Here is a 26,460-nt window from a genome sequence, read left to right as displayed (position 1 = left end):
TGTTTAGTGTTATTTATCCAGAAAGTTGTTCATTTCCTTTAAGTTTTCCAATTTTGTGGAGTACAGGTTTTCAAAATATGACCTGATGATCCTCTGTATTTCCTCCATATCTATTGTTATGTCCCACTTTTCATTCCTGATTTTGTTAATTTGGATATTCTCTCTCTGTCTTTTGGTTAGTTTGGATAAAGGTTTGTCTATTTTGTTGATTTTTTTAAAGAAGCAACTCTTTGTCTCATTGATTCTTTCCAGTGTTTTCTTTGTTTCTATTTTGTTGATTTCAGCTCTTAATTTGGTTATTTCCTGCCATCTAGTTCTCTTGTGTGAGTTTGCTTCTTTTTGTTCTAAAGTTTTCAAATGTTCTGTTAATTCACCAGTGTAGGATTTTTCCAGCTTCTTTATGTAGGCATTTAGTGCTATGAACTTGCCTCTTAACACTGCTTTCATTGTGTTCCATAAATTTGGGTATGTTGTGTGGTCATTTTCTTTGAATTTTAGGAAGTCTTTAATTTCCCCCTTTATTTCTTCTTTGAGCCATTGATGATTCAGGTGAGCATTGTTTAATTTCCATGTCTTTGTGGGTTTTCTGAAATTAGTGTTGCTGTTGACTTCTAGTTTTAAACCATGGTGATCTCATAAGGTACATCGGGTTATTCCAATTTTTTTTATTTGTTGATGTTTGTTTTGTTACCAAGTATATGGTCAATTTTTATGAAGGTTCCATGAGGTGTTGAGAAGAAGGTATATTGTTTTCTGTTTGGATGGAATATTCTATAGCTACACCTGCTTGTTTCTTAGGTTCATTTGATTGGTATATTTTTTCCCAACCCTTTACTCTGAGATGATGTCTGTATTTGAGGTTGAGATGTTTCTTGTATGCAGAAGTTGGATGGATTCTGTTTTTGTATCCAATCTGTTAGCCTGTGCCTTTTATAAGTAAGTTGAGTCCATTTACATTAAGGGATATTAGTGACCAATGGTTGCTATCTCCTGTTAATTTAGTTTTCATTGTTAGTGATGTTAATTTGTGGATTCTTTTTTTCTTCAGGATTTGCTGTTATAAGATCATCAATTGTCTGTGTTTTTGTTGGTGTAGCCATCTTCCTTGGTATTTTGTGTAGGGCTGGGTTTGTGCCTAGGTATTGGCTAAATCTGGCTCTGTCATGGAATATCTTGTTTTGCCCATCTATAGTAATTGAAAGTTACTGGGTGTAGTATCTGGGCTGGTATCTGTGGTCCCTTAATGTCTGCATAACGCTTGACCATGACCTTCTGACTTTCATTGTCTCCAGTGAGAAGTCAGGTGTAATTCTGATTAGGTCTACCTTTATATGTTACTTGGCCTTTTCCTTTGCAGCTCTTAATATTCTTTCTTTATATGTTTAGTGTTTTGATTATTATGTGGTAAGAGGACTTTTTTGGATCCAATCTATTTGGTGTTCTGTAAGCTTCTTATATCGTCAGAAGCCTATCTTTCTTTAGGTAGGGAAAATTTTCTTCTATGATTTTGTTAAATAAATTTTCCGTGCCTTTGAGTTGAACTTCTTCTCCTTCTTCTATACCTATTATTCTAAGATTTGGCTTTTTCATGGTGTCCCATATTTTCTGAATTGAACTTCTTCTCCTTCTTCTATACCTATTATTCTAAGATTTGGCTTTTTCATGGTGTCCCATATTTTCTGGATATTTTGGGGTTAAGCTTTTGTTAGATTTAATGTTTTCTTTAACTGATGAGTCTATTTCCTCTATTGTATCTTCAGTGCTTGAGATTCTCTCTTCCATTTCTTGTATTCTGCTGTTCATGCTTGCATTTGTGGTTCCTGATCTTTTTCTCATGATTTCTGTTTCTATAATTCTTTTGGCTTGTGTTTTCTTTATTTTTTTCTATTTCAGTTTTCAAGTCCTGGATAGTTTCTTTTATATGTTTGATATCTTTTTCTTGGTTTTCTTTAAGTGATTTGCTGATATCTTTCAATTTTTTGCTTGTCTTTTCCTCAATTTCTTTATGGGAATTTCTCATCTTTAAGAAATTTAAACATTCTCTTGAAGTTGCTTTTTTTTATGTCATTTTCTTCTGGTTCATGCATATTTGGTTGTTCAGGTCTTGCTGTTGTTGGGTCTTTAGGTTTTACTGGTGTTGTGTTGCTCTTTGTGTTGTAACATTTTCTGCTCATCTTTTCCTCTAATAGGTGTGGTTAGGGCTGTCTGAGATTCTGTTGAATAATCTTCTAGGTGCCAGTGAATCCAAAGCTCAGATGGTTGTTCCTTGTGGTACAGTCAGTGTCACAGTTCTTGTTACCCCATTAGTCACTCCTGTTCCTGGAGGTAGCTCAGTGCTCCTGTGCTTTGGTCTACTCCCTTGGAGTTTGCTGTCTCAGGCCTACTTTGGCCTAGCTTGCTGGCTTTGATTTGTTTATGTAAATCTTGGTCTGGATCTCCTCCTGCAGAAGTCCCTGGCTTGGAGTTGGACCTGTTCTGGCGGAGATTGCTGACTCTGGAGCTGGTTGCTTGCTCAATCTTGATCTGCCAGTGTTCTGGGACTGAGTTGGCTCTCAGATTTGCTCCTGGCTTTTGCTCCAGGTGGAGCTTGTTTCCTCAGGCCCTCTCTGTCCTAGGTGTCCTGTTCAGTTCTACTCCTGTGGAATTTGATGTCCAAGGTGGAGTTCCTTGCCTCAGGGCAACTTTGGCCTAGCTTACTGGCTTTGACCTGTATCTGTAAATCCTGGTGTGGATTCCCTCCTACAGAAGTCCCTGGGTTGGAGTTGGATCTGGAAAGGTTTCTGGTTCCAGTCTACTGTCTCAGAGGTCCCAGGCTTGGGTGCGCCTGGATCTGCAGAGGACCTGCTTACTTCCTCAGAGGTCCCAGATTCACGCTTGGACCCGCAGGGATTCCAGGTTCCTGCCTATTCCATTTGATGTCCCAGACCAATGCAGAACCCACAGAGGCCCTGGCTCAGGCCTACTCTCTCTGAGACTCCAGACTCATGCCTTATTTGTTTATTTTTTTTGAGACAGGGTTTTTCTGTGGAACTTGCTCTATAGATCAGGCTGGCCTTGAACTCACACAGAGATCTGTCCACCTCTGCTTCCTTAGTGCTGGGTCTAAATGCCACCATGCCAGGCTCAGAACCCCTTTTATGACCCTAAAAATTATTGAAGAATTCAAAGAACTAAGGGTAAATAGAAAGAATGAAAAAAAAAAACCTCTCTTTAGAGCCTATAAGATAGCTCAGTATCTAAAGTCACTACTGTCAAGCTCGGTGTCTTGAGTTCAGTGTCTGCAACCCACACAGTGGGAGAAGAGAACCCGCAAGCTGTCTTCTGTCCTCCACTGGTGCTGTGGCACCCCCCCCCGCCTCCCAGTAAGTATTTAAAAACATTGGTTGAATATTCTGAAATTCACTTAGAAAGTAAAACAAGAATTTAAGTATCAATTCACTGAATCAATAGCACCATGAGATGTAAACAATGCTTTTTAAGAAAGAAGACTTAGGAGTGGTAGCTCCTATTTAGCAAAGCTTTGTCTGCCTTAAGACACAGCTGCATTCCTGCCTGTTTGAACAGTGCTGCTCAGGGTATGCTTTGGTGGCAGCAGAAGGACAGTTGAGCCTCTGAAGTGCACACATGGAAAAGGTAGGCTGCTGTACAGTTACAGGGTATTCATGTTCTCCCAGACCTCCGACAGGTGGCCGTTTCTTAAGGGCAGTGAGAACGTGAAATAAAAAACACTAATATTAATATTTTTAATTTATGGTGTGTGTTTAGGTGTGCATGTGTCAAGGGCACATGAGTGGAGATCAGAGGACAGCTTTATGGAGCTGGTCCCCTCTTTCATTTTCACTAGCATTCCAGGGCTCAAACTCAGATCAGGCTGTGTCACAGATGCCTTTACCTGAAGAGCCACCTCATTGGCCTCTCAGCTGTATCAGGGTTTTGGACAGCATCTCAAAAGGGAGGACTGGGGATGAAAAGTAAGTAAAGAGATAATGAAAGAGTCAAGAGTCGGGTCAGGAGGGCTGCAAGGATTGGTGACCCAGGCCACTGGCTGTATTAATGGCAGTTTTTTTTTCCATACCCACAAACGGGGAAGCAGAGGACAAGTCAGAATTACAGAGAGCTCAGAGTATCTCAAGTTCTCCTTTAACAAGCTACATTCTCAGATGGCAAACAGAGCATTTCACATCTCAGTGTCTGGAACATTTAACCACATACATATGGGAGCAATGTCAAGTGGCAGTTTCCAGACTACAGCTCCTGGAGGCCCTGGTGACTGTCCATGCTTCCTTTGCCTGGCATGACTCTGGGGAGGAATTAAATGACCATCTCAGGGCTGTCTCCACTCTAGTCTATCCCCCAAAGCTCAGTAACTTTCTTTGAAAGGATTTATTTCATCCTTTTGTGTCTTATGTGTGGGTATGTGCATGCCAGTCCAGAGGTGCTCAAGGGGCCAGAGCCATTGGATCTCCTGGAGCTGAGCTTACAATAGATTGTGTGTAGCATAAAAAATAAAAACCCAGAGACAGAAATTGGGGTTCAACCTGAAAACTAGAAAAGCAAAGCAACCAAGTCATTAGAGAAGTCTTACCTCTACCAAGGCTGGGCGATTGCAAATTAAACAGACTAAGCCTCTCTCTCCTCCCATTCTATATTCCCTCTAGTGCTGGGATTAAAGGCATGACTCCCTAGTACTGGGATTAAAGGTGTGAGCCACCACCACCTGCATTTGTTTCAGCATTGATCTTGTGTAGCCCAGGGTGGCCTTGAACTCACAGAGATCCATCTGCCTCTGTTTCCCAAACCCTGGGATTAAAAGTGTGTGCCATCTCCACCTGACCTCTAGTGGCTTTATCTTTGCCTCTGGTCTTTAGGCAAGATTTAATTATTAAAATACAAATAATATACCACTATAGTTGTGGCTGGGAACTGAACTTGGGTTTCCTCACCCCGCAACTACCCTTTTAAGTAGATACAGTAAAACTTTTAGAAGAGCTATAGTGGCTGATCTTGATTGTCTAGTTGACAACTGAAACACAAGCTACTGGGCACTCCTGAAGGGTTTTTCTCAGTTACATTATCTGAAAATGAAAGGTCTAAATTATAGCTACTCTTTCTGGTGGCAGTGTCCTGTCCCTTTAAGAGACAAGCCATGCCCACTCCACCCCCCCCCCCCCAGTCCACTGAGGCAAGTTGATCTTCAACTTCCAGCCTGAGCTTTTTCTGTTCCATCTCTCTCTAGAAGAGGCAGCTTCTGTCTCTCACTTCTTCCCACTTCTCCCCTTCCCCCCTCTCTATTTCTCTCTTTCTCCTTTGCCTGTCTCTCTGCTCTTCTCTCTTCTCCCCTTCCCTTCCATAACCCACTAAAAATATATCCAACTTCACTCTACATGGTGTGCCTGTCTTGGTCTCTCACCCACCATGCAGCCTCCTGCCTGGGACCTGGCTGCCTTAGTGGTCCGCCATGGTCTCATGGCCCACAGCCAACTGCCGCCACTTGGGGACCTGCAGCATTTACTTAAACCATTACATTGGTGCCATTGGACTCAGTAGGACCTCTTGCCCCTCTCCTAGGGTTGGTATCCGGAACTGGGTATTTTTTCCACAACAACCACGTGTTCTATCTGCCTGACCGCTGACCTCTATGCACTCCAGCAGCTTCAGTGGTAAGTTTTCCCCTTCCAGCCCCCAGCCACAGCCTTCATGGCTACAGTTAAGCCCTTTGCTGTTTTCCATAGCTAAAAACGTGCCAGATGACCTGGGGTCAGTCCTCCTGTGCTAGCACTGCACACATTGGCTGTGCAGTACATTCGACTGGGGGCCCAGGGTCCCTCAGATTTTTCTTTCTCCTTTTTTTCTTTTCTTTTTCTGTTCTTTTAGACCGTTCATCAGTGGTCCCACCGTGAGAGGCTGCTTGGAACGGCCTCTAGTCTTTCTGGTTTTCGAGTCATCCGGACCAGAGCCAGTCAGGTTTTAACACCCTGCCTGTAGAAATAGAACGCTCTTCTACAGGCCCTGCTGTGTTCACCATTTCACACCCTACCTATAGAGGGGAGATGTCCCCCTATAAGTCTTGTGGTGTTGCTGTTTTTGCCCTTACTCCGCTGGTATCCCACTGGCTCAACTGGCTTCACTTTTCCTCAAAATGTCCCTGCCACTGCTACTGCTGTCAACAAGATTGGTTGGATCCACAAGGCAATAGTTTTCAGTTCCAGCCTTTTGCTCCCTGCCATGGCTTGTGGCATGGTGGCTTGGCAACAGGGCAGATCACACCCCTCGGTCGCTCTTCTGTACATCATGTGACCACTACCATTTTAACTGAAGTCAGGTCACCTTACCACCATCTTAACTGAGGTCAGGTGACTTTGCCACCATCTTAACTGAGAGCCAGGTCAGGTGACCAAGTACCACCATCTTTACTGAGGTATTCTCTGCCTGGTCCTGGTTTACTTATGTTTTTGTCTCTAAATTCCTCTTGTTGACTCTGTTGCATGTGTGTTTTGTGCAGTGACATACAAGATCATCCACTTCACCCAACTCCTGTTCACTCTGTGTGTGTGTGTTCATACATGTACCTTAAATGCACCTATGTTTACTGTTAAATGTTACTGTTAAATTGTCTGTTCATTGCCTCTTATTTCAGACTACAAAACAATAAGCCTCATGTTTTAAGCTGGTATGTACTTTTTAAGTCTCTTATAAAAATACTTTGTATTTAATTCAACCCTGCTTTAACTGTTGAGAGCCAGTACAGTCAAGCTTAGACCCAGTTCTCCAGGCAGATTCTATACTGTAGCTATACTTGATAAACAGCCCTCAACTGCTCAGAGATCTGGGGGATATGGCATTTAAATATTTAATTATTAAAAGACTTTTCATAACAAAAAAGACAGGTTGACTCCTAGCAGCAATACTCTACTTCCTCCAGAGAAGACAGAAGACAAATAGGCACAAAACAATGTCCATCTGCACTTCATTTCAACTGCCAAGCACTGACCACTGGGGAAACTGCCTTTCATATAAACTGAAGACCACTAGACAGTGGACAGAATCATTGAAATTGACAGCCTACCTGCTCAGGTCAAGGTAGGCTTGGCTTCCTACAGATTTCTTAGCCCGCAGGATCTTCTGGAGCCTGGAAGGCCCTGTACTAAACAGCAAAGGCAAATACGACCCTCAGTAATCATGAAGGACCCTGAGGAGTAGCTCTAGGTGCCAACCAAGTAAGTTCTCTGTTGTTTTCTAATCAATAATGCAAGTAAAATTTTATCCTTCTCAAAGATTTCTGATGCAGTTTGACAGCTGAGAGATATTGTCATTTAAAAGAACAACCTCACCAAACAAATTTCAGTAAAATACAAACACAAATTATTAAGGTATGTACCTGCAAGTTATAAAGGTGTGAGGACAAATACAAGTTATGAAATTTCTCTCTCATGCTACCTTCCATAGTCTTAAAAATACTTTTCATTGTGCAAAAATATGTCACAGTCATTCTGACATAAATATGCTACTGTTTATGCAATGTATATGTCTAAACTTTCTGTTTCCACAAACCCAAAAAATTCTTGTGAGTTCCAGGAAACTGAATTGAAGGATCCACCTTAAACAGGTCAGATATACCCCTCTCAATTTTCTGGTCCTAATTTTTTTCCCTAAATTTAACTTTGTCCTCTGTTCTGTTAGTACCTTAAACAAGTATAAGAGACACCAGACATTTCCATACCACAAACACTGGACAGGAACAGACCAGCTACTCCAGGATGTGACTAGTATCCAGCTTTCTTAGGTTTCTCCCTGCAAGACAACACCCACAAGTAAGCAGGAAGCAATCTTGAGAATCTGCTGCCCCAATTCCTTTAACCTGTTGTGCCTAACCTCCTGCCTTTTTTTTTTTTTTTTTTTTTTTTTTTTTTTTGGTTTTTCGAGACAGGGTTTCTCTGCAGCTTTTTTAGAGCCTGGCCTGGAACTAGCTCTTGTAGACCAGGCTGGCCTCGAACTCACAGAGATCCGCCTGCCTCTGCCTCCCGAGTGCTGGGATTAAAGGCGCGCGCCACCACCGCCCGGCAACCTCCTGCCTTTTAAAAAATTTTTTTATTATAAAAAAGAGATGGGAATGTAATGGTCTGTCCTGTGCCTATAAGAGACAAGCCACACCCACTCCCCTTCCCCTTCCCTTGTCTTCTGAGGCAAGCTTCCAGCCTGAGCTTTTTTCTTTTCCTTCTCTCTCAAAGAGGCAGCTTCTGTCTCTCCCTTCTCCCCACTTCTCCCCTTCCCTCCTGTTTCTCTCTCTCTGCTCTTCCCCCTTCTCCCCTTCCCTTCCATATAACCCACTAAATATCCAACCTCACTCTGCATGATGTGCCTTTCCATGTCTCTGTCTCTTACCCAGGGCGTGGCTCCCTGTCCGGGACCAGCTGCCACCAGAGAGCTGTGACATGGTCTTGTGGCATGTCTATCCATCTCAGTCTCTCACCCACCATGTGCCTCCTTGCCTGGGACTTGCTCCCTGCCTGGGACTGGCTGCCTTCGTGGTCTCAGGACCTGCTGCCCACTGCTCAGGGTCCTTCAGCGTGGTCTCATGGCCCGCCGCCCACTGCTCAGGGTCCTTCAGCGTGGTCTCATGGCCCGCCGCCCACTGCTCAGGGTCCTTCAGCGTGGTCTCATGGCCCGCCGCCCACTGCCGCCACTCGGGGAACTGCAGCATTTTACTTAAACCATTACAGCAGCCTGCATGAAAAGGTAAAGGAAGAGCCTGCTTTTCGCCTGCTTTCCCACCCTCTGGCGGTAAGTTCACGTGTTTTGTTGCTGCAGCATTCCTTCACTGATATTTCACTGTCCTCGGCAAACCGGTCCTCCAGGCCTTCAGCATCAGACTGGGACTGTTGAGACATGCAGCCCTGTAGTCTGAACAACCACCGGCTGAGACCGCCATTGTTAGACTCTGCAGATCACACCCTGCAAGCCAGTCCAAGAAACCAGTTCCTTCAGAGGACCTCGGCAGCTTTAGGTATGATGCTCAATGAAGTGGGACGTCCAGAGTTCCCACACCCCCTTTTAACACCTGTGCACACCCTTCCCAGCCGGACTAGGGGTTTGTGGCTACAGTTGTGTGTCCTGACACATTACTGGTGCAGATCTTACCACTGACCTGTCTCTTCGGGTGTTGACCCAGCAGTAAGAATGACAGCGTGCACAGTTTGCACAGTTCCTGTTTTCAACTTTTGGGTTTTTTTTTTTTTTTTTTTTTTGGTTTTTTCGAGACAGGGTTTCCCTGTAGTTTCTAGAGTCTGTCCTGGAACTAGCTCTTGTAGACCAGGCTGGCCTCGAACTCAGAGATCCGCCTGCCTCTGCCTCCCGAGTGCTGGGATTAAAGGCATGCGCCACCACCGCCCGGCTGTTTTCAACTTTTGGAGGTACTTCTCTGCTGTTTTCCATAATGGCAGCGGTGCCAACATACTTTGCCAGTAACAGCGGTGCAACGGCCCCTCCTCTGGCCTCTCTTAACCTTTACTCTGCCCTCCCTTTGATGGCCTTGGAACAGGTCAGGTGGGATTTCACCGTGGCTTTAATTTGCATGTCTCTGATGGTTAATTATGTGCATCAGATTTTTTTCATTAACACTTTGGGCATTTATATACATTCTTTAAAAAATGTTTGTTCCAGGCACTTTGCCCATTTTTAATATTTTTTTTTACTGTTGAGGTCCTTATAAATTTAAATATTAACCCATATCACAAGTATGATTTGTACACCTTTTTCCTATTTTTGCAGTGTTATTATTTTAGATCTGATTTATTTATATATAGCACTACTGTAGCCTTTTAGGTCTGCTTTATTACTATGATTTAGGCCTTTTTGTTCTATGTAATATAAGCCTGCTGACTTTCTGTATGATGCTTACCACTGACTATGGTATTGAGGATCTCTCTTATGCATACAACATAGTTAAGTATTTTACACAGATCCCCTTGACAGACTGACCTAGCATATACTAACTTTCTTTTCAGTTTTTAACTTAGTTGATACATCTAAATGTAGACTTTGCTTTTTACATATACAAATATCTTTTTCCATTCCCACACTTTTCAACTTTGTCTTTAAAAGCAAAGTGAATTTCTCACAAGGAGCATGAAGTTGAGTATTGTTTATTAAACCTATTCAGTGGTGTGCTTGTGTGTTCATATGCGCATGTGTATGCAGAGGTCAGAGGGTGACTTCAGGATGTGGTGCGCGTGTGTTCATCTGGGCATGTGTATGCAGAGGTCAGAGGGTGACTTCAGGATGTGGTACGCGTGTGTTCATCTGCGCATGTGTATGCAGAGGTCAGAGGGTGACTTCAGGACTTCAGGATGTGGTGCGCGTGTGTTCATCTGCGCATGTGTATGCAGAGGTCAGAGGGTGACTTCAGGACTTCAGGATGTGGTGCGCGTGTGTTCATCTGCGCATGTGTATGCAGAGGTCAGAGGGTGACTTCAGGATGTGGTGCGCGTGTGTTCATCTGCGCATGTGTATGCAGAGGTCAGAGGGTGACTTCAGGATTTACGTTCTTCTACTTTGCATCAACTTCTACTTCCATCTTTTTTTCCCCTTTTTTTGAGACAGGGTCTCTCACTGAACCTAGAGCTCACCTTTTTAGACAGATTGGCTGGCCAACAAGCCCCAGGAGTCTGTTGGTGTCTCTGCTACCCACCACTGGGTTTATGGGTATGCACTGCCACCCCAGCTCTTATGTGGGCGCTGGGAATCCAAACTCCTGGTACTTACACAATGATCACTGTACCCACCGAGCATCTTCCAGCTCAGTCAATGGTTCTGACTAGAGGTTTTAGTTCATTTATATTTGAGGAATTTATTAAATATATTCAAAGTTGATTATCCTCACTTTTTAAATACACTAGTAAGAACTTATCCTTTCACGTCATATGCCTACCAGCAGTAAAGCAGCTGTCACTGCAAACGCCTCATCTTTCTGATGCTCATTCTGAAGCCAGGTGGCGCCCACGAGCACTCTGGAAGGCTCTCTCCTCTAGGAGTGCAATAATGGACCACCACGCACCCTTGTTTTGGCAAGTCTCTACCACGGCGTCTGATGGACAGCTTTGCCATTTAATTGGGTCTTTGTTTTCCCCCACTCTTCTAGAATGCCAGGTTTACATTGAGATCTTGATGGTAAAATTGAAGACTTTCGTGTGGGGTTACGCATCTTCTTGTTGAGTTCAGGATTCTACCAGTGTTTGGCAATTTGATTGCAATGTCACAGTGTAATCCATTTTGAATCAAATATGATTTGTGACTTTGAATCTTTCCATACCTGGATTTTTTTAAAAAAAAATTTCCCCCAGAAATTGGGGCATTTCTAGCTATTATTCCTCTACGTCATTTTTCTTTAATACTGTTTTCAGCATTTTCACCTGTGATGCTAGTTCATAAACTGTAGTATCTCATTCTTCACATCTTTTTTCTCTGATGACCGTATACTTTGTCATCCACATCTGTAGCTTAGACCACTAGTTATATAGTGTTTTCATTGTACTAGGTATATATTGTAAGTACTCTCTCTAGTGATAATTTTAAGTGGATTTTGGTATCTTTTGGAGTCCTGGATCCAGTCACCTGCAAATACCACAGAAACAGCTTCCTCTGTTATCTTGATATCTCTTCCCATAATACTCTGCCCCACCATGGATGAACTCAAAAGCAAGTAGCGAACCAATTATGGATAAACATCCCTCCTCCGCAAATAGGCAAGAGACATTTTTTATAGGCTGAGTATCACGCTGTTTCCTTACAGGTATGTAGACTTAACACATCACTGTGCCGCCATCTCCACTCTGTCATGTGTGTAATTATGTTGAACTGTGTTTGTTATCTTCTGATGGTTAATCTCCCTTAAAATGATTACCCTGAATTATTGAATGTTAGTAGTTTGGAGATCTCTAGCTCCTGGGAAGTGGTTGATTGGTACCCATGTCTGCTTGACTTCATATTTCTTGTTGATTTCTGTGCCTTCAGAGGCACTGTCACTTTTAGGATGGCTTTGGGACAGAGGACTCACACTTGTGGGTGAAAAGGCACAACGAGGGAAAGCTGGCAGCTGAGGTAGGTTTGGCAGACACTGTAGGGTCCCCAGAGCTCTGTACTGTGAGTAGCTCAGGGTTTTGTAGCATGCACATGGCTACAGTGGCTGCAGGGTGGTGGTGAGGTCTGTGTTCTCTATGGTGACCGCAGGAGCTAGTATTAGTAAAAGGCACATTACACCGTGGTGCTGGGGGCCCAAGGACAAGGCCTTTTAAGCACCAGTGTTGGTTGGACGTCCAGGCCTGGAGCCAAGGTTTGAAGCCAGGAAGGTCTCAGTCTCACTGACAGCCCGTGGCTTGAGGGTCCATGTGCAAACAAGCTGGATCTGGGACATCTCCCACGATGGACGCATAGGCAGGTATGGTGCAGCCTCAGAACGTAAGTCTGGAGTGGTCTGAGTTCGTGCAGGGTCGGGAGAGACGGCATATCTGATTCTGGAGTAAGGAAGGGCCTGCCGTGTGGTGATGTGTTTGTGGGGTGGCAGCCTCTGGCGGAAATGGATGGTTGCTAATCTGTGCAAAGGAAACCGAACCCAAGAAGACAGAAGAAATGAGAGACCCCACTGCAAACTTGCAAAGCCTGTGTCAAGGAAGGGACATTTCTGCTGTGAGATAAACCACCCGAGGCCTGGCTCCAATGTAAAAGTCAGCCTTTGCTGTACATGTGACAGGATTATATACTGGATAAATAAAACAGGAACTTCTGTACATATTCAACCAAACACTAAAAGCTTTGAATGGAGAACAAATTTTATTCTAAAAATAGATCTTAGTAACAAGGAGATACCAAAACTGGTCATTATAGAAAAACAGTAACAAGAGTTTGCTAATCTTCCCCAGAAGATACAAAATTATGACATCATAAAATATGTTACCAACTCTAATTTCTCTACCTTAGAATTATCCCTTTCATAGAATTTCTAGAGTAAAATTTCAAGCCAGCGTAGCCTTGCCTGGTGTACAATGACCATCTAGGACTGTTTTATCTTAACATCCTCTCTAGGGAAGCCGGGAGAGGTGAGCGTTTGCTGAAGCCGGTCTTGGAAGACAGACTTATGTCTAGGAAATGGGCTCCATTTTGGCAGATTGAAAAGAAATCCCTTCAATAAAAGTCCTGGTGATTGAAAGTAACAAATTTAAAAAAATGTAACAACATTACTTTTTAACCCCCAAATCAGAGGAAACTAGGGCAAGTTTCTAAAGTTTCTAAGACAGCGCTTTAAGAAAGTGGTTCTGTCTTCAAAGTGCTAAAGAAACAAGTCTTCAAGGAGATATCAGCCGGTACTGCAGTACCAGGGATGTAGCAAACAAAGCAAGGCCCTCACCATCACAGCATCCTAAACCTCATCCTGAAGAGAGGAAAGCACCGATTTCCGGTCAGCCCACACTTGAGACCAGCCTAAGCCTGTGCCCCATTTCCTAGCATTTCCTCCTTTCTCTCTGGGTTAATGTAGATTTGAGCAGTCAATGTTTTACCACATTGGTTGGCCCTGATATACAGCAAGTGGAAATGATTCTTATTTATATAAAAATTTCCTGGTAGTTTCAGTTTTTTGAAAACCAGAAGCAGATTACAAAAGTTATACTTAGATTTTTAGCTGTAACAGGTGAGCACTCATTAGGGCATTTTTGGCTTATTGCTACACTTTCAGAAATTCCTGTAATTTATTCTGGCCCTCTGCAATAGAAATATTATATTATTATTTTGACACTAAACACCTCCTCTGTTAAACTTGACCCTGAGTTTGACTTGGAATATAAACTATAGAACTCAATGCAGAGAGCGTGCAATGCTGGGGTGAGCAGATGCAGCTCCCTTTCCAGGGTAAAGAATAGTCCTGGGGATAAGGAAGTTGGAATTTACTCCAAAATACAGCTTAGTATAAAGAAGTAATTTTCTCAAAACTGAGTAAGTTGGTAGTGTAAAAATATAGCATCTCCACCTTGTAGGTTCATTGGCCTGGGGCGGGGTAGGGGTCATAATCCCTGGTTTAGCAAACAGCATTTTGCTGCCAATATAGATTTCTAAACACTGATTTGGGTATCATATAATGGGGACTTAAAAATGTATTTTACATTCTATCACAAATTTCTGAATATGGAGAGCAGCTCTATATTGCCTGAAAAGCATTCACTAAAACTCAAATTGACAAGCGCGTGTATACAGCGGTTTCCAGCGGTGTGACAGGTTCCCACAGCGGCAGTCTACTTGTTCTCCTAGACTGCCAGGCCTGCTGCAGTTGAGAAGCATGTAGAAAGGAAGACACATCGATACGGATAGCTGAAAAGAGGGGGTTAGTGAAGGCCAGGCTCCACAGTGCTGTGAGGGATGAATTGGAGTGCAAGTTCTCGCTAGGTCAACCCTGACTATAAACCCTACGGTTTGCTGGTTAGCTGAGCTGTGGAACCCAAGGTGTGAATCAGGACACACCCCAGCACTGAATGGCACTTAGGTTTGTTATGTGACCAACCAGACACCGCTGCAATAGGCTCTGCAACTCTGTGGGACCCTGCCCCTCGGTGACAACCAGTGTCATGGCATCCTCTGAAGGATAGGACTTGTCTTGCTATGACTTTCTAAAGTAAACGTAATCACTGGATAAATTACCTGTTAGCTCCAAATACTCATTGAACTGCCTGGACTACACCCTTTACCTTTAATAATAAGGGATTTTCAGATATTCATGGAACACATTGTTCATTTTATGTATGACTTGTTTATACTATTTCCAAGAAAATAATATTTCAGGCTAATATAAACCAAACTATTTGATAGGGCTGCAGTCTCTCTTCTTTCCTTGGCCAGTGGAGTAATTTAAATGATGGCATCATGTTCATCACTGTAAAATATAGAAAATTTAAATTACTATAAAATTATTATTGGTAAGGAAGGTAACTTTAGAATCAAAATTAATTATTGCTGCTCAGCATACCTGTAAGTTTTGTGCATACCCAGAATATTGCAGTGGTTAAGATTGCTAAACAGGCCCAAAGTCAAATCCCTGAGACTTTTCATGGGGGCCTGCCGTTACCTGGTCATGTACACGAGTGAAAACTTACCCCATAAAGGCTAAAATTCGGAAGTCACCCAACTGTAAAGGCTAGGATTATAAACCATGGACACCATACCTGGCTTACGGAGTTAGTACCTTAAGTAACTACTATCACCAGGGAAAATTAAGCAGAGGAATTTCCTCTGTGTCTATGTCTTTTTATCATAAAAAGCAAAACCATGTTTTTAACCAAAAAACCTCTTTGGTAGCCGGGCGGTGGTGGCGCACGCCTTTAATCCCAGCACTCGGGAGGCAGAGGCAGGCGGATCTCTGTGAGTTTGAGGCCAGCCTGGTCTACAAGAGGTAGTTCCAGGACAGGCTCTAAAAAAGCTTCAGAGAAACCCTGTCTCGAAAAACCAAAAAAAAAAAAAAAAAAAAAAAAAAAAAAAACAAAACCTCTTTGGTACCACTGACATACAGGGCATGTGGACTAAGTTGATGAAACCTGGTATGTCATTTCTTATGATGTGTGGTAGAAGTCAACAAAAGGAGTTTGCTAAATGCTGGTAAGCAGTGTTTGATCAGAGGGAAACCAGCATGCTTACAGGTGTGTTTCCCTCTGTGAGCACACGTCTGCACACGAACATAGCAGGTCTCTCCTCAAGAGGATGCTGGTCTGACTCTGGTCCTGGCCATGAGAAAGCTATGTAGAACGGCCAAACTTACATGCTTCGATACCGAATGCCTCTCCTTGAATAATACACTTTGCATCCAATGTAGAGAATAGACAGGACTCCCAGAGTCAACACTATTCCTCCAACAAAGCTGCCGGTATCGAACCTCGATCCTTTGCTCTTGTCAGAATGCACAGTCGCTGTGACTAGAAGGAAACACAACAGATGCCTGCGCTTTAAACGCTGCATGTTCTGAAGCCTGGATTTCTAGGAAGAAATGGATGTGGGAATGGGAGAAAGTTTGGCACATAAAAGTTTCTGTATTTTTGCAGCATGGAATGCTGGCTTTAATGTGGCATTTAACAACTAATTTACAGCACAGGAATAGAAGTAATTTTAATACGTACTCGTTATAGATGTCTTTAAACTGTTGTGGCCTGTGGTCATCATGGATGCTGCCGTCTGGGTTGATTTTGGGGAAGCACTTGCTTTGGGTGTAGACTTTGAGGCAGTAGAAGTCATGTGTGGTGAGACCCCTGGTTTTGATATTTTAGCAATAGTTGCAGGTTTCACAGTGACAGCTGTGACATTTCTTGGCAGTCCTGAAGTTACTAATGGCTTCACAGTGCTGTTGTTACCTTCAATGGTCTGGTTGGAAGCAATATGCACAGTGGTATTTTCTGGAAAAAAAATGCCAAGAAGAAAACTTGCTAGGATCTAGAGTAAAAGATCCCATCCATGGCCACTTGCCATGGCCTCACACAGTGTCTAACAAGGGCAGCAGCAGGAGAGCTGCGCCAACAAACCAGGCCCGCATCTCCAGAGCTACACCATGCTTTCTATCACAGTTTAGGTTTTTGTGTTTTTCTCCAGGGTGGCCTAGAACTCAGAGACCTGCCTCTGCCTGTTAAGTGTTGGAATTAAAGGAGTGTGCCACCCCCCCACATTTTCAACTTTTAAAACATACTTTTTTGTTTGGTTTTTGGAGTCAGGGTCTTGCTATGCAGCCCAGGCTGGCCTCAGGCTTATGAGAGTCCCACTGCAGCCTTAGCGCTGGGATTACAGGCCCCTTCCAACATGTAACACATCATTTCTGGTCCAGAGGAGTAAACCCTGAAGGGGAAAGTGAGGAGCTCTGAAGAGTAGGGCTCTCTGCCACATTGTTTCAGTCCTGCCGAGGACAGCCAGTAGCTGCAGGTGTCCAAGCCAAGGTAGGACGGGGCAGGAAGAGGGATTCCTTACAAGGGGGAGACAACTTCCATTCCCAGAGTCCCTGCAGGAAGGCCAGCAGTCAGGTGGTCATTCTGTGCCGGTGATGGGGTCCCCAGGTGGAAGGATGTTTCTGAAGGCTGCAAAGACACTTCCGCAGTGCTTCAGCCCATGCCAGGTCATATTTTTTGGTATGAAATATTGTGTGCATGAAAAAGGGACAGAGACATCAGCCTCCTGAAGGAAAACTCCCAACACAAAATGTCTTACTCAGTAGGCATTTCCCTTGAGGGAGTATAAACCCTCTGTGTGAGCAGACAAGCCCTTCTACAGTGTCAGTCCACACGGTAGCACTCTGCAGCTCTGCAGCTGCTGACATCCCTCACACGCGTGTGGGGTGGAGGCCCAGAAAGTGCCTTTGACTCCAGAAGACGGGGTAGTTTGTTTCTGTGTTGGCTTTCCATCTCTCGGACATGGAAAAGCTTATTGGTTTTCCTTGCTGCCCATTTCCCCTCATAAACAGCAAAGATGGAGAAGCTAATCACGGGGCCCACCTTCTTGCCCTGGCAGCACCAAGGTCATCATTCCTTCTGCTGGTGTAGCCATTATGACTCCACATGCCACCCTCTTGTCCTCCACAACCATTCTGAAAAGACTAGAGGATTTCAAGCTTAACTGTACAGGCTGGTTTTACGGACATTGCTTCTCCACACCCAGATACTTAAATCCTGGGTGCACCTGGCCGCTCACAACCTTGCTCCTCTACTGTGTTCTCTCCCATGGGGTAGTCATTGTTTTTGTTGTTTTGTTTTGTAGGTGCCGCACTGCACTTGACCCAACCTTTATTATTCAGTCCTGAACACTATACTGTCCAATCACATTCTAAACTGCTGCATGAATTCTACTGTGACCAAACAGTGAGCGGCAGTCTTCTCGTCCTGGTGCTTAACAGAGTGATGTCTAAAGAATAAAACAATCAACAACGCTGCTTTCCAGCCACTCTTCAGACCTGTAAAGCCACATGGGCAAAAACAGGATTGGAGAGTGTTAATTCCCTGCTTGGAAAGTCTAATGTGCTGAAACACATTAGGAACATGAGAAACAACTAAGTGGCTGGAAATTTCTAAAACTAGTAAAATACTCCAAAGGGTAACCGGTATTAAGGTTCAGACATAAGAGCTGGGATGGAAGGATGTCCTCCTTAAGGTCAGAGTTCATGGCTGGTGACTCAGCTCGCCTCTTCTGAAATATAACTGAAGTCATTCATCCTTTGTGAATGATGATCAGTCTGGGCAAGGAGGCACACACCTGGTCAGCAGCTCTCAGGAGGCTGAAGCAGGGAATTGCAAGTTGAGAGCCAGCCAGGGTTACAAGGCAAGATCCTGTTTCAAAGAACAAAAAACAATGGGTAACTACGCTCGGGAGATGGCTTCAATGGGTAAAGGTGCTGGCCGCCAGGGCGAGGAGCTGAGTTTGATCCCTGGGACCCTCATGACAAGAGGAGAATACTCTCAAACTGTCCCCACCTTCACACATGTGCTATGGTGTGCGTATGCGTGTGTTCGTATACTCACAATGAATAAATTTAATAAAATATTTCATATAAGTGATAACCACATTAAGCCTGATGTTCTCCCTCTTTTCAACATTCAGGGACTGATGAGTACCTAAACCAGTTAATAAAGTTGTTATGTGTACAGCAATGTCAGGACAAGCTGGCCAGCCAGCTGGCATTGTTAGGGAGAAACTGCTGTTGGCAGCTGCAGACCCCTGGCCCCTTGACTTTCTTTGCTTGCGTCAGACTTTTTGCCTGATGGGGTGAACTGAGCAAAACACCTGTGCCTGCAGCTGCTCTGAGCCTGATGAGTCTGCAGCTGAAAGAGCCGGAGAGCTGGGCGTGGCTAAGGATCCCTATAGAAGCTGCCCCTGAGCACAATTAAGTTTGGCATTCTTCTATCAAGGATGACCATGTCCGTGTCTCTCTCTGTGTCTCTGTATGTTTTTAAGTCTCCAGCTTAGTTCCCGGCTCACATACCGTCTTGTAGTAGCATGGGCGCTACAGGACCGCTTGGTCTTTCACACTGTCATCCACCCAGCTCAGCGCCATTGTTCTCCTCTAGTCTCTGAGGCAGTGATTCTCAACTTTCCTAATACTGCAACCCTTTAATAAGTTCCTCATATTGCTGTGATCCTCCAAACAAATAATTATTTCACTGTTATTTCATAACTGTAATTTTACTGTTATGAATTATAATGTAAATATCTGATATGCAAGCTATTTGATCTGCAACCCCTATGAAAGGGTTGTTTGACCCCCACGGGCTGAGAGCTGCTGCAGTAAGCTGAGGTAGAAAAGGCAGGTTAGGAGAGGTATCTGCTCCCACCCTGACCCATGGGGAGAATGGAAGAGAACAGCACTCCTCATCAAGACAGGGAGACAGGGAGGCCCAAAAGAAACTGTCAGAAAAGTCAGACAACTTTCCTCCCTGAGACAGGCCAAGATGAGAGGTTGTTAGTTTATGTATATATCAGCAAAATTTAGGATGCTACCTTTACTGATAGCACAGAGGTTTGCATGAGTCAATCACAGAACCTAAAAAGAGACCTGGCATGGGGCAGCCTGCAGGGTGCTGAGGTTGACAGAGGAGGGGAGGCCTCAGCAGGACAATCTGCCAGAACCTACCAGAGAAACAGGAGGGTCTTACGGAGGTTGACAAGCATCATGCAGCTGACTGGCTTTTTCCTGTAAGCCCCGCTGGGCCTAACTCTGTAAGGGAAACAAGTAGAGGGAGGAGAGGTGGCCAAGAGGATCAGCTTCCCAAGGAACACGTGTAAGCGTGGAGCGGGCCTGTGCTGGCAGGTCTAAGCTGCAGTGTGGGATCGCTGTGGGATTTCTGCATTTGGATTTCATGCTCTACAGAAACTGCACCCACTATTTTTACTCAGTACTCTGCACTTATTACCTGTGACATCAGAGCTAGCGCTGGGGTGGGGGTGGGGTGGCACCAGGAAAGGGTTGCCTACACTCAATGTTAAGGCTTGAGTTGTGGTGGAAATTCATACGTGGTCCAAACTCAGTGTCAGGATGCAACCTTGATACGCAGAGTCCTTACAGAGATCATGGAATTCAGTTGCTGGGGTGGGCTGCAGACCACTGAGGTATCTTGCACAGACGGAAGACCGCCACACAAGCACGAAGGGAAAGACAAGGGTGCTGCAGAAGGACTCCAGCCACTGGCCCTGTCACTCCATGAACTCATTCCTCCCTGATTCTGCATTTGCCTCTTGAACCTTTCTTCATGCCTGTTCAGACATCTCAGATGCCAGGAAAAGGGTTCATCTGTAAACACTGGACTCACAAGCAACGCTGCGCCTAGCAGGGCGGACTGTGCCCAAAGAGGCCGTTACCTCTCCTGGCAAGGTTGTACCTCAAGCAGGTGTGATCATCTCAAGAGAACCAGACATTCTCTCGGGTGACAGCAGGAACTTCTCTGAGCCCCCCGATCAAAGATCAACCAGCCCTCATCTTGACCAAGGCTGTTCTTCTCTCCCACCCCAGCTCCTTCTGTAAAGAACCGTGAAGCACGGGGCTGTACTCCAAAGATGAGGCTGGGGTCACCAGACCTTGTCTGCTCCTCCTGATGCAGCCAGCAGGTCCGTCTCCCTCTAACACTCCCTTACCACTTTACACACGGTGGGATGGGTGACTGCCCCTGGTCTCTGACTCCCAGAGAAGGCACTTTTGCCCCGAGACTGCTTACACTTCTGATAGCCAAGAGACTCCTGACCGCTGCCAGCAGACTTCCAGAGTGCCCAGGGAAGTCATCTCGGTCTCGTGACATTCATCTTCCCCCCATTCTCAATGCCGCTTTAGGCAGTATTAGCGAGCTATGTGCTTGACTTCAGGGCCTCATCCGGTGGCAGTGAAACTGTCCCTGCAGCTGTGCAACTGGCACCAGTGGCTGTCCTCAGCCCTTTGCTTCTACAGATCTCTAAGGTCACAGGCAGATGAACCGAGTCAAAACGTGAGCTCCACGGTCTTCTGCCTTCACTATACATAATCACAGGAAAAGGGATGGAAGCGGTCCAGTGATGGTCCCACATACCTTCAGCAGAGGCGGTGTAAAGGAGAAAGGGCACATGCTCATTAATGTCTCTGAGAGCCACCATCCTGTGCCTGTGAAGTGCTGAACCCAGGGCGGGGAGCGTAAACTGAGGTAATGTTAGCTCATCAAGCCTATAACTGACCACACTACAAAGTTCCCTCCATGAAGCAAATGGCCAGTCTCCTATTTCCAATGGTAGCCATTAGCTGCTATGACAAGTTCTAGCCACAGAAGCAGCAAATAGCCACTGTGACAGAGCCAGTGATGTTCTGTGAAGCAGTCTCCCCCCTATGCTAACGATGGATAGCTCCAGCTGCCTCCTCAGTGCAGGGTAGCTGCTGCGAGGGCCCAGGAACCAAGTCCCAGAAGGCTGAAGAGGAACAATTTGTTTTCCTCAGGGCAACAAATATCCATTTAAATTTGCATGCAGTTTTTAAAAACTCAATTATTTTATTTTATTTTTAAAACTAATTTTTATTGAGCTCTACATTTTTTTTCTGCTCCCCTCCCTGCCCCCTTCAACCCACTCCAAAGGTCCCCATGCTCCCAATTTACTCAGGAGATCTTGTCTTTTTCTACTTTCTACTTCCCATGTAGATTAGATCTGTGTAAGTCTCTCTTAGTGTCCTCACTGTTCTCTGGGATTGTGGTTTGTAGGCTGGTTTTCTTTGCTTTATGTTTAAAAACCACCTATAAGTGAGAACATATGATAATTGTCTTTCTGGGTCTGGGTTATCTCACTCAAAATAATGCTTTCTAGCTCCATCCATTTGCCTGCAAAATTCAAGATGTCATTATTTTTTTCTGCTGTGTAGTACTCCATTGTGTAAATGCACCACATTTTCCTTATCCATTCTTCAGTAGAGGGGCATTTAGGTAGTTTTCAGGTTCTAGCTATGACAAACAAAGCTGCTATGAACATAGTTGAACACATGCCCTTGTGGTATAATTGAGCATCCTTTGGATATATACCCAAAAGTGGTATTGCTGGGTCTCGAGGAAGGTTGTTTCCAGATTTTTCTGAGAAATCGCCACACTGACATCCAAAGTGGTTGTACCAGGTTGCAGTCCCACCAGCAATAGAGGAGTGTTCCCTTCACCCCACAACCTCTCCAGCATAAGTTGTCATTAGTGTTTTTGATCTTGGCCATTCTTATAGGTTTAAGATGGAATCTCAGAGTTGTTTTGATTTGCATTTCTCTGATGACTAAGGATGTTGAACATTTCCTTAAGTGTCTTCCAGCTATTTTAGATTCCTCTGTTGAGAGTTCTCTGTTTAGGTCTGTACTCCATTTTTTTTTTGTTTGTTTGTTTTTTGTTTTTTTGAGACAGGGTTTCTCTGTGGCTTTGGTGCCTGTCCTGGAACTAGCTCTTATAGACCAGGCTGGCCTCGAACTCACAGAGATCCGCCTGCCTCTGCCTCCCGAGTGCTGGGATTAAAGGCGTGCACCACCACCACCAGGCTGTACTCCATTTTTTAAATTGGATTGTTCTTTTGATGACCAGTTTCTTGAGTTCTTTGTATATTTTGGAGATCAGACCTATGTCTGATGTGGGGTTAGTAAAGATCTTTTCCCATTCTGTAGGCTGTTGTTTTGTCTTGTTGACCGTGTCCTTTGCTTTACAGAAGCTTTTCAGTTTCAGGAGGTCCCATTTATTAATTGTTTCTCTCAGTGTCTATGCTGCTGGGGTTATATTTAGGAAGTGGTTCCCTGTGCCAATGCGTTCAAGTGTACTTCCCACTTTCTCTTTTATAAGGTTAGTGTGGCTGGCTTTATGTTGAGGTCTTTGATCCATTTGGACTTGAGTTTTGTGCATGGTGATAGATATGGGTCTATTTTCATTCTTCTACATGTTGATATCCAGTTCTGCCAGTACCATTTGTTAAATATGCTTTCTTTTTTCCATTTGATATTTTTGCTTCTTTGTTAAAAATCAGGTGTTCGAAGATGTGGATTGATATCCAGGTCTTCTATTTGGTTCCATTGATCCTCCTGTATGATCTTATTCCAATACCAGGCTGTTTTCAGTACAGTAGCTCTGTAGTAGAGTTTGAAGTCAGGGATTGTGATGCCTCCAGAAGTTCTTTTATTGTACAGGATTGTTTTGGCTATCCTGTTTTTTTTTTTGTTTGTTTGTTTGTTTTTTTTTTTTGCTTTTCCATATGAAGTTGAGTACCATTCTTTTGAGGTCTTTGAAGAATTTTGCTGGGCATTGCGTTGAATCTGTAGATTGCTTTTGGTAAGATTGCCATTTTTACTATGTTAATTCTGCCCACCCATAACTCAATTATTTTAATGTGTAGTTTTCCATCTATCACACTAGCTAAAAACATGGCACTGTTCTCAGCTTAACTAGAACGTCTGGTGCCCAAGTGTTATTTTGAGGAGCTGATTATAAGCATGGTTTGTAGTTTGAGAATTTGAATAAAATTAAAATGTTGAGTTCCTAGAATTAAAAAAAAAAATGAAATCACTGAGAACCAATCTTCAGCGTGCCCTTACCCTGCCAAGAAGCTGCGAGCAAGCCCAGACACATTGCTTAAAAGCCAAAGATTATTTTTTTCCTTACTGCGAGTCTACAGGCTCATTCTAGAAATCCTTCTAAATTCAAATTACTTGGCAGTGAGAACACAAAACTGAAAATCTGACTAAAAAAATCTTTTTTAAAAAAAACTCTAGACAAATATGTGCCAAAAATGGGTGTAGGTGAAAACTGGGCCTTTTAAGAGGCCCACCGTCACAAGGATGTCAAATGTCTTATGGATACAACTAGTATAAACAGGGTGTTTGTTTCATCTAAAGCCCCAGGACAAACCTGGCTTGCTGTCTAGTCTAGTCTGCCGAGGAATTCCGTCTGCAGGAGAGCCACTCATTCCCACACGGCTGGATGGGAAATTCAGTGGTCTGGCTGCCCTGCCCAGAAGACTCATTCAGCCAGGTCCCTTTGTCAACACTGCCATTCCATTGCACAACCACACCACACCCACAGTGAGAGTCTAGCTAGTTACAGACAGTAAAGCCAGTGAGACGAAGGGCGCGAGACTGGCATTACTGTCCTCCAAGCCTCTCTCCTCTCCCTTCTGTGTGCAGCCCTGGCTGTCCTGGAACAACTCTGAGATCCACCTGCCTCTGCCTCCTGAGAGCTGGGATTCAAGGTGTGCCCACCACACCCGGCTGACAGTTGGGATTAAAGGTGTGTGCCCACCACACCCGGCCCATTCTAATCTCTTACACCACCTGACACAGCAGCGGATCAGGCCTCAGCCGCTGCTCTCTGAAAGTGTAATAGTCACCTCACACTACACATGATGCTTAGAGGCCTGCTGGCACAGAGGGCCTACTGCAGTGGGCTCACTCTGGACTCAACAGACAAGCCAGGCTAGGGGCAGGCTAGCCTTTCGCTCCTTCCTGGGCACTTCTATCTCCTTTTTTTTAAAAGATCAAATGTCTAGTTTAATCTTTATAGTTCTTAATTGCATTTTATTATTATTACTTTAGAAATTAATGTTTCTTGGAGTCAGCATGAGAGTGCACGTACCCAACACACACACACACACACACACACACACACACACACACACAAGCACACGCAAACACCTACATAACTAGATTTTTTTTCTACCACGCTGGCAATGGCTTTTCTAGGTCAGATAGGAAGGATATGGTGGTGTCTCCCTTTTTTTTTTTAGGCATTTCATTCTAATGCTGGGAGTATGTTTTTTTAAATATTTTTTATGGTTTATTTAACTTTTATTTTATGTGCATTGGTGTGAAGGTGTCAGATCTCCTGCAACTGGATCTTCAGACAGTTGTGAGCTGCCATGTGGGTGCTGGGAATTGAACTCAGGTCCTCTGGAAGAGCAGTCAGTGCTCTTAACCACTGAGCCATCTCTCCAGCCCCATGGGGGTATGTTTTAAGGAGTTTCTACTTTCCGTTTTACTTTTCATTTTACAAAGAAAATGAATCCAAGTTTCTTTCTGTACAAAATTAAAAAAAACATACTCTAAGGCAATGGGAAAGATTCTTACATAGAAACTGGCATAAATATGCACATTATATATAAATGTGACTCAAGACCCTGTTCCTGTTACTCTGGCCTTGAGAAGTGCTACTGGGGACTGCTGTGTGCTCTCGGGGAACCTGTATTTGAGCACAGAGAAAGTGTCTCACTGCCGGTGCATCTGAGCCCTCCTTCCTGAAAGGCCAGTATCTTTAATTGAGCTAGCAAAGCTCTGGCCCAGTGTTCCCTGGTGAAGACCTAGCTCACATTCTATGCCAAGACTATTCCACATTTATAAGCACCTGTAATTTCCCTAAGTTCCTGAGGCAGATGTTAGCCCCATTTACAGATTAAACAAAGGCATACGGAGGTCACAAGTATGGAAGCCATGCCGTGAAGTCAGTCACAGCAATGCTGCACAGTCACAAAGCCTCGGCCGGAATGGACAAGGAGGTATCCCGCTGCCCATGGTAACCTTTAACATGCTACTGGCTGGAATGATAAAATTTAGGTTGAGGGGGCTGTAGAGATGGCTCAGTGGTTAAGAGCACTGACTGTTCTTTCAGAGGTCCTGGGTTTTAATTCCCAGCACCCACATGGTAGCTCAAAACTGTAACTCCAGTTTCAGGGGTTCCAACACCCTCACAGAAATACATGCAGGCAAAAGACCAGTTCACATAAAAGAAAAAGAATTTAGTTTGAAAAAAATTGCAACACAAACATGCTCAGAATTACTTCAAGTATCAATTTCAGCTAGGTATGCATCAAACACTTTGACACCTGTCTCCATCAAGAAGCCCACACAGGGCACTGACAGTGACCTCTCTCATACCCGGGTGTCTGCACTATCTCTGCAGGGATAAGAGGAGGAAGTTATGTCTAGGACAAGACTATTCAAGCTGCACTAGCAATTTCCTAGGGCAGATGGTGCTGCCACTCGGTTACCACAGATTTACGGCCTAAACACAGAACAGGTGTGCACAATATGCAGCTGCCACAAAAGAATGTGGCTATCAACAAGCTCAGAGCACCATAACAGAGAGAGCGGCAGTCAGCAAAACAGCATCTGTTCAAATGCCAGCAAAGCCCCTGGGGGCAACAACTGCACACTGGAGCATCCTGGCAAATGACTTCAGTTCACTGTGGAAAGATACCAAGTCTTTGCTCTGGGTCTTGCTATGTAGCTAAGGTTGGCCTGGATCTTGCTGTGTAGTCCAGGCTGAGTTGTGGTCCCCTTGCCCAATGCTTATGTTAATAATTGCTGTTTTAAAGACAGGAACATCACTCTGTAGTCCAGACTGAATGGAAACACTATATACAGGGTAGCCTTGGACTCTTGGCAATCCTCTTGCCTCAGTCTTGTGAAATATGGGTTATAAGCCACCCAGGCTGATGCTGGTA

At 44.3% G+C, this 26,460-nt stretch overlaps 1 protein-coding gene across 1 annotated transcript in view; it reads right to left on the bottom strand.

The window, feature by feature from the left end:
• Positions 1-12,806: 12,806 nt before the first annotated feature.
• Tmem123 (transmembrane protein 123) overlaps positions 12,807-26,460 on the bottom strand; it is a 36,570-nt gene continuing 22,916 nt past the window's right edge. The window contains exons 3-5 of the mRNA XM_038324303.2: positions 16,149-16,421; positions 15,794-15,947; positions 12,807-14,914 (exon numbers count right to left, since the gene is read on the bottom strand). Of these exons, the coding sequence (XP_038180231.1) occupies positions 14,890-14,914; positions 15,794-15,947; positions 16,149-16,421 (452 nt within the window). The 3' untranslated portion in view covers positions 12,807-14,889. The remainder of the gene's footprint in view (positions 14,915-15,793; positions 15,948-16,148; positions 16,422-26,460) is intronic.

The sequence above is a fragment of the Arvicola amphibius genome, chromosome 3 (assembly GCF_903992535.2).
Source record: "Arvicola amphibius chromosome 3, mArvAmp1.2, whole genome shotgun sequence".
In the NCBI taxonomy this organism is placed as follows: domain Eukaryota; kingdom Metazoa; phylum Chordata; class Mammalia; order Rodentia; family Cricetidae; genus Arvicola; species Arvicola amphibius.
Note: the sequence above shows the minus strand (reverse complement) of the source record. Positions and strands in the feature narration are given on the sequence as shown.